Source organism: Scophthalmus maximus, chromosome 9 (assembly GCF_022379125.1).
Source record: "Scophthalmus maximus strain ysfricsl-2021 chromosome 9, ASM2237912v1, whole genome shotgun sequence".
NCBI classification, from domain to species: domain Eukaryota; kingdom Metazoa; phylum Chordata; class Actinopteri; order Pleuronectiformes; family Scophthalmidae; genus Scophthalmus; species Scophthalmus maximus.
The window spans coordinates 3,010,001-3,017,500 of record NC_061523.1 but is presented as its reverse complement, the minus strand read 5'-3'; the positions used below and the strand labels follow the sequence as shown (position 1 = coordinate 3,017,500).

At 43.9% G+C, this 7,500-nt stretch overlaps 1 protein-coding gene across 2 annotated transcripts in view; it reads left to right on the top strand.

Moving 5' to 3' along the window:
• Positions 1-5,271, top strand: part of fbxo38 (F-box protein 38) — a 25,983-nt gene extending 20,712 nt beyond the window's left edge. For both annotated transcript variants that reach the window (XM_035649025.1, XM_035649024.1), the window contains exons 18-21: positions 1-133; positions 633-736; positions 3,885-3,998; positions 4,092-5,271. The exon at positions 1-133 is cut by the window's left edge and continues 13 nt beyond it. In XM_035649025.1, the coding sequence (XP_035504918.1) occupies positions 1-133; positions 633-736; positions 3,885-3,998; positions 4,092-4,270 (530 nt within the window). In that variant the 3' untranslated portion in view covers positions 4,271-5,271. The remainder of the gene's footprint in view (positions 134-632; positions 737-3,884; positions 3,999-4,091) is intronic.
• Positions 5,272-7,500: the final 2,229 nt, after the last annotated feature.

Below are 7,500 nucleotides of genomic sequence, written 5' to 3'. Positions count from 1 at the left end.
CACTGGAGCGGCAGCTGTTCCAGGGGCCATATCCCTACCACATCGCGATAGTGCACGAATTCAGCAATCCTCCAAACATCCGCAACAAGGTTCGCATCCGCAGCTGGATGGACACGATAGCCAACATCAGCCAGTGAGTATTGTCCTTCACAGAGTTGACCACAGTGTCTGTTCCCACTGCATTCCCACATGTCATCCCTGAACGCACTGTGTTGGCTACTTTTCCAAGAGACGTTGTTTCCATAGTGACGTCAATATTTGTCATGTGACCCAGTACTCACATGGTTTCTTAATGCAGTGTTTGCCGTGGTCAAGTCTCAGTGGATCAGTGATTGTAACATGTTTCTCTCCTGCAACTCCAGTCAGTGCAATATATTCATTAGTGTCTCTAATATTCTGTTGGACAAGACCACCTTTAACTGTGAGCTCAGTGGTAAACATTTCCCACAGTCTAGTACCTGGCCAGCTTTAACTGGATGTCTCATTTCCTGTGTAGACATAAATAATGAGGTATCTGTGTAAAAAATGCACAAGACAAGGAGACGCAAAAGAACAGACAAATGAGCCTGTTTGATGAAACTGACTGGTGTGAGTTCATTCAGAGTTCATTGTTTGTTTGTTTTCTTTCCCAGAGAGTTAATCAAGTATGAGTTCTTCCCAGAGGCCACCAGGACAGAAGAGGATATCAAGAACTACCCCCGATACCCCTGGGGCAGGGACATCTATACCCTAGAGGGTAACAGAGTCACACATATTCCTAGTTTGCGACTGAAGGTGGACTTGCACTTACACATCAGTGTTCTGCTTTTGTAGCCACTAACTAACCACCACCTTTGTGTGTTTGGATGTGAACAGAAACAATGACTGATTTAACAGCAGGGTCTTTCCGTCCATACCAGATGAACGTTGTATAAATCTTGTTTGTGAACAGCCAGGTGGAAAATGAAAGGAAAACCAACATAAGGTGTATTAGTGAGGCGGTGCGAGCCGACCCAGTGTAGCTTCCCCAGCAGCTCCTGAGCAGCCGGAGGACAGGGCAGCTGGGTGACACCAAAAACACAAGCACAGTGCTGAGCTTAATCCCATGGTTCACCACCAACCATTTCACGTTTCTATGAGTTCTCCCCTCTCAGCGACACACCCGTTGAGGAAACAACTCTGAACACAAACTAAATACCATCTCTTTTATTAGAACAAGGATCCACATACTGATCAATATTCCTCATGATCATGAATCAACAGTGTGATCTGATTTACTTCATCACACATTAACGTCTTCAGCAGCAGAAACAGTCTGACATCACTTCAACGTTTAACGTCACTTAATGTGCTAAAGCAGCGATCGATCATCAATAATCACCAAAGTTCTGAGATATGCTTACACCTATAAACACTTACACCTGTGAAAAAAATCCAAAGTGAAATAACATTGAATCACAGAGACTAGAACACATTCTTGGGATGGTCTCGGTCTGTTGCTTCACGTCAGCTCCAGAGGGTCTGACTGCAGAACTCACTCACTCTACACCTGAAACAAAATACTGTGTCGTCAGTATAAAATACTCTGCTCCATGCTCAGCTCGAATCTTGTGCTCAACACTGTCAGACAAGTTGAGTTTTGAGATCAGTGACTGATGCTGCCCTCAGTTGATTGGTCACTTCTCTCCAGTCCCCAGCCTATCACCCATCTTCTCCTCTTGGGGCAGGATCATCAGGGATGTGTCAGAGAAATGTCAGAGTTGGAGAAAAGAGGGGTGCAGTGATTCATCCTCTTCTCTAATGTCCTGACACAACATGTATCATAGGCTTTTGTATGAACAGCAGCAGTTTGTATGATCCAAGAAGTAAATAAGAGAAAAGAAAATAAATACGTTTACAATGACTACTTGAAAATATAGACTCAATGCATAAGATAACAATTTTCAAATCCTCATTAGCCATGGGGTTCCACAAGGTTCTGTGCTGGGGCTGATACCTAGGGGTTTGATTAGTGACACACCCCAACTTGTGCGTATGTGTGAGGGCCCGATCATCACTGCATGCAGCTTTAATTAATTTGAGAGGCTAAATGTTCCCGGAAAGTCATTCTACTTTCCATTTGGTATGCACATGTAAAGGGTGACCAGATGGGAGTGGCTGAAATTTGGGACAGGGGAGTTGGGGTTGGTCACAGTGGCAAACAGTAAAATACATGAGAGGCAAAACTTAATGTTGAAAGTGTTTTATTCATAAATACAGCTGTCTGTCATTAGGGAACAAACCAGATGATTTTTTTGTATGAAGGCCAGTGTATACACATGAAACAAACACAATACTCTGCTAAAATGTATTATTTTTCATGAAAGTGATAAAATGAAACGTGCTAACGTGCTGTAACTATAACAGTGTGTAAATCATTACCCATAACATTCGTAACAAAATGCTATTTCATCAGACCATCTTTCTTTCACATCTTGCAGCTACATCTGATCACTCTCTGCATCATTTTCATCTCCACTAGGAAACAAAAATGGGAAAACACCACACTGACTTTTGACCTGGAATCGAATCCCCCAACCTTCTGTACTGACGTCAGCATTCCAACCTCCTGAGCTACACAAGATACTAATGTTCTAACAATTTAATATCTTTATTATAAAAGGAAAAGGTTCCGGGACACCGGGCTCCATGTCAGCGATGGTGTAATTTCGCCTTCTCATCAGCTGTTTATTATTTTGCGGCACTACTGTACAGCGGTTAGTTTATTTTAACATAAAAGCCATAATTCATGTAGTATATTGTGGCATCCCGAGGGGTGTGGCTTACAGAAGTCGGGACTTCCGCCAAGGGTTATTGGATATTTATGCAGTACATCGTAATGTATAATTCTGGTTCTGTTCTTTTATTCATATTCTGTGTTATTTTTGTTCATTCATACAAAGGCATCAGGTGGTGACACCACGGGTTAACCCAACCCCCCTCCCACATTTAGGGAGAATGAACTGCCCTGCGGTTCCATTTAAAGCTATTTGTAAAAATGTAATTTATAATGTTGAATGTAAGAATCAGATATCTGATTAAGTCTTCCAAATTTCTGTACAAGTATTTTAATACATTTAGTCTAAATTTTCAGGGATTATCATGACAGGATTTGGGACTCTAGGCCAACTGTTTGTAATTCGGGACGGTCCAGAACTTTTCGGGACATCTGGTGCACCCTACGCATGTATCATGTCAGGACCTACTTAAACGCCTCTAGGATCCGTTACCTCTGCACAACGGGAAGTCGGCCATTTTTAAATTAGTGTGCAAATATGAGGTATCTCTGCGACCGAGAACACGATACCAAGATCAGGATAAGAATGAGCTGATTGGTTCACTGCCTGCACATGTGTGTTGTCACATCTCCTGGAATTCAAAAGATGGCGGCAATGACATGACATCTCACATATTGTCTGCTTTCTCTTTTCCGACACATTTTAATATCTACCAATTTCAGAGGAAAGACAAAACTCCGGAACAGAAGGTGCGGATAATGCACCTGTTACATTGGTTGCCATTAAAAACGACAAAGAAGAGTTTACAACAAATCACGTTGCGATATCTTAGCTAAGCCTTAACCATAGCTCGCAAATGTGGAGCATTTCTGGACTTTTTGAAAAAATACCTCCATATTCATCATCTGAAGTCCTTTGTGATAAAACAGATTTGTATTCCATGGAACGTCATGGGCGTGGCCTCATAGCAAAATGTGATGTTGCCCCTAACCCTCATCAAAGCATTTGCTATGTTTCTCCACACATTTATTCGGTTTTTGTCTCTTAATGAGTCACATGGAAGAATGTTTGCTCATCAGTCTGTGGATACGAGTCATCCAAGAATCTTTTGTTGTTGTTGTTGTTCAGGAATGGTGGATGGCGCCCCCTACAGCATGATCACAGACTTCCCCTGGCTCAGGACTCTGAGAGCAGCTGATCCCAACAGCTACGCCCGCTATGACTTTGAGGATGATGAAAGCAGTGAGTCTAGTGCAGCATTTGGTGGTTCTCTACATGCACACAATAGTGACCTGATCATGGAATATTCTTTGTTGTCTTGTGTTTTTTGGTTAGCCACCATCTATGCCCCGCGGCGTAAGGGCCAGCTGTCAGCTGACATCTGCATGGAGACGATCGGGGAGGAGATCTCGGAGCGCCGACAGAGCAAGAGAGGAGTGTTTCAGAGAGTGGTGGTCCTCTTCCTCCATCACTGTGACACACCAGGAGACCCTGTGGACGATGACTACATATAGACAACACTCTCATTAGTGGGTTCCCAGCAGTGACAGTCCGTCTGCTGTGGGATCTCCAGCTCAGTGCTCATCCTTCATGCACATGATAACTCACAATCAGTTAGCTTCATGGACAAAGAACAACTGCAGTGGAAGGGCACTGGTACCCAAAAGTGTGTTGAAGATGTGGTTGATCTGGACCTGGTTGATCGGAGGAACTGATCATCTTTGTTTATTTTCACATTATTTGAGCAGATTTTTTGAAAACTTCTCACATAAGAAAAGAAAGAAAGCCCTGAGATTGACTTTGGTCTGTCAACCATGACCTCGTGTCTCTGACACAGTCCTCCTATCTCAGCCAAGCTGGTCCCAGCTGGTCCCAGCTGGTTCCAGCAGCTGCCTGTGTGGATCCTCATGCTGCCACTGCCACCGGCCGCCTGCCTTGTTCCACACACACATCAAACTAAATATGCCTTTAACTCAGTTAAGATTATATCCACTCATGTCCATTGAACGTGATGGAATCGATCAGCTCACATTCTCACACTTGTCCGACATGTCTTTGTCATGTTGACACGCTGTAGCTACAACTGACTCAGGAGCAGTGGACCAGTTCTCATGTCCATTTCCCTGTAGCTGCTTTGATCCTCCTGACAGTTCACTGTTCACACCGAGTGTCCACGTGGACGTGCTGTGGATGTGGTGAGACAAGGAGAGGCTCAGACTGTTCGACTGGATTCCTTTTCCTCTGGCGTCTGGAAGGAACCACAGAACCAACTGGCAGATAAATAATTGCACTGGTAATTTATTTGGACAGCTCTGTCCTAGGTTCAGGGTGTTCCACATAGAACAAGATCTAGGTTTGTTCCAAAGGAAGAGAAGAGGCCGAGTGCAGTCTGAATGAGTGTGTGCTGACAGATGTACAGATGTCATGGCTGACGATTTGCTTTCATGATGTTTATATGTTTATAAAGAAAAAAGACTATTTCACATACTGAAAAATAAAATAACAGTAAACAATTGTTTGTTGTGACATCTTATTTCTGAGTCTGAATTGATTCTTTTAAATCTATTAGGTAGTCAGAATCCATTTAATGTCAGCTTCAAATATTAGAATGAGTTAAGATGTATCCTCTGATATCATTACAGTGCTGTACACCTGTAGGACACATCTGGATCAGCAGTTCATTTCACAACCACACCAGGTCTGACTGTACCAGCAGGTCCGACTACCAGCAGCTGACTGTACCAGCAGGTCTGACTATGAGCTGGTCTGAGAGGATGTCACAGACATATAAGAGGTGTTTGATGTCAATAAATTCATAAATTACAGCTTTTGAAAAATGCAAACCTTCAAATATGCATATTGAAGGAAAATGCTCACTGATGTGGATGCTATAAACTTTGCTAAGTTCTATTTCACGAACTGCAGGTCTGACTACGAGAAGGTCTAACCGTACCAGCAGGTCTGATCTTAGTGAACGGACCTGAGGTCGTGTGGCTTCACCCTTCAAATGAGGGCTCGGTCGTGGAGAGGAGAATCTGGACCATCAGAGTCTGATCTGGTGTTTTGACAATCAAATTTCATCCTATGTACTGTCGCAATTAAATTCATCTCTGAATCTCCTGAGTGTTCCTCTGACAGCAGAGCATCGATCACACATCTCTTGTGACAAACTCCAGCTTGTCCACCAGATCATCTCCTCTGAACGTCCCACAGTAACTGACAGAGAGCAGACGACACATCTACCTGTTCACACTGTTCTAATTCTGGATCTACTAATCTCTGCTCTTCTTCCTGCTTAGACAAGTTGGAGTGCTCTCTCTCTTTCTGTCTCTCTGTCCCTGTGTCTCTCTCTCTTTCTCTGTGTCCCGCCCCCCCCCCAGACCTGCTGCTGTCAGATGATGTAAACACAGTGACTTCCTGTGACACTACACAGTGTCTGTTTCTTCAGGGGCCTGATTCAGAAAACTCACAGTTGAATGTTTTTTTGGTTTCAAAGAGCCAGTTCTGCTGAGAGCTTTTTCTAGTCTTGCAGACCACTCATAGCACTTTACAGGACAAGTCACATTCACCCACATTCATACAGCACTGCTGTCTACCAAACTTTTTTTTCTGTAACATTTATATACATTCTTACACTGTCTAAAGAGCCGTCGGAATGTCCAGGGTTAGTGTCTTTTATCCAAGGACACAACAGCATGCGGACTAGGGGAAGCTGGGATAGAACCGCCAACCTTTGGGTTCAAGGACGGGCCAACTCTACCTCCTGAGCCACAGCCGCCCTCTGACATGGAAGTCTGTGCCTCCCCAGACCATCACTGATCCACCACCAAGCTGCTCATGCTGGATGATGTGACAGACAACATATCATTCACCGCGGCGTCTCCCGACTCTTTCGCACCTGTCACTCTGCTCTCAGTCGACAACTCTTGTTCTCTTGCGGATGCCAGTCAAGTTGTACGGTGCTGGGGTGTGAGCACTGTCCTACTAGAGGATGTCAGGCCCTCATGGAGTCTGCTCCTGACAGTGTTGTCAGAAACATGCGCACCAGTAGCTGCTGTACGACGCCTCCTGGTCCTGCTGCTGGTTGATGCTCTTCTACAGGCCCGTCCAGTTCCTTACGTCCCGTCTGGTCTCCTGACTGGGCTGCAGGTTCCACCTCATGTTACCAGTAGTGATGAGGACACTAACAGAACAGAACCACTGTCTGTGGACCCCACATGATACAGTTGCCTCTCCATTGCACCTGTTGTCACTTTGATTTGCACCACAGCAGGTGATATAAGTGGAAAACGTTTCTTTTGAATCAATGCTCACATAATGACTTGTTCCTGTTCTTTTGCGGCTGTAACAGTTTTACCTTTTTACTTTGATATATGTTCATATTCTTCATTAAAATGTCCAACTCCACTGGGGAGTTCCATTGATCAGTTTATTATATACGATGAGTGTGGCCTTTACGCCATTTATATATTGATATTTATAGACTTTTATAAGAAGATACTTCCCTGAAAATAGTTAACCATGGCAGAACACACACAATTTGGAATTAATAAAGAATTAATTGAAACAATTTATAGTGATTTTTGATTGAAATGGAACGAACAACATTTTGCGCTGCTGATCCTCCCTGATCAGAAGGGAAGCTCCGGAGACGTCGGGGGGGGGCTTGACTCTCAGGTCCACTAAGTCCATTTCTAATCCATTGAGAACCGTTATGTTGCCAGTGTCTTGAAGCCAGGAGCAG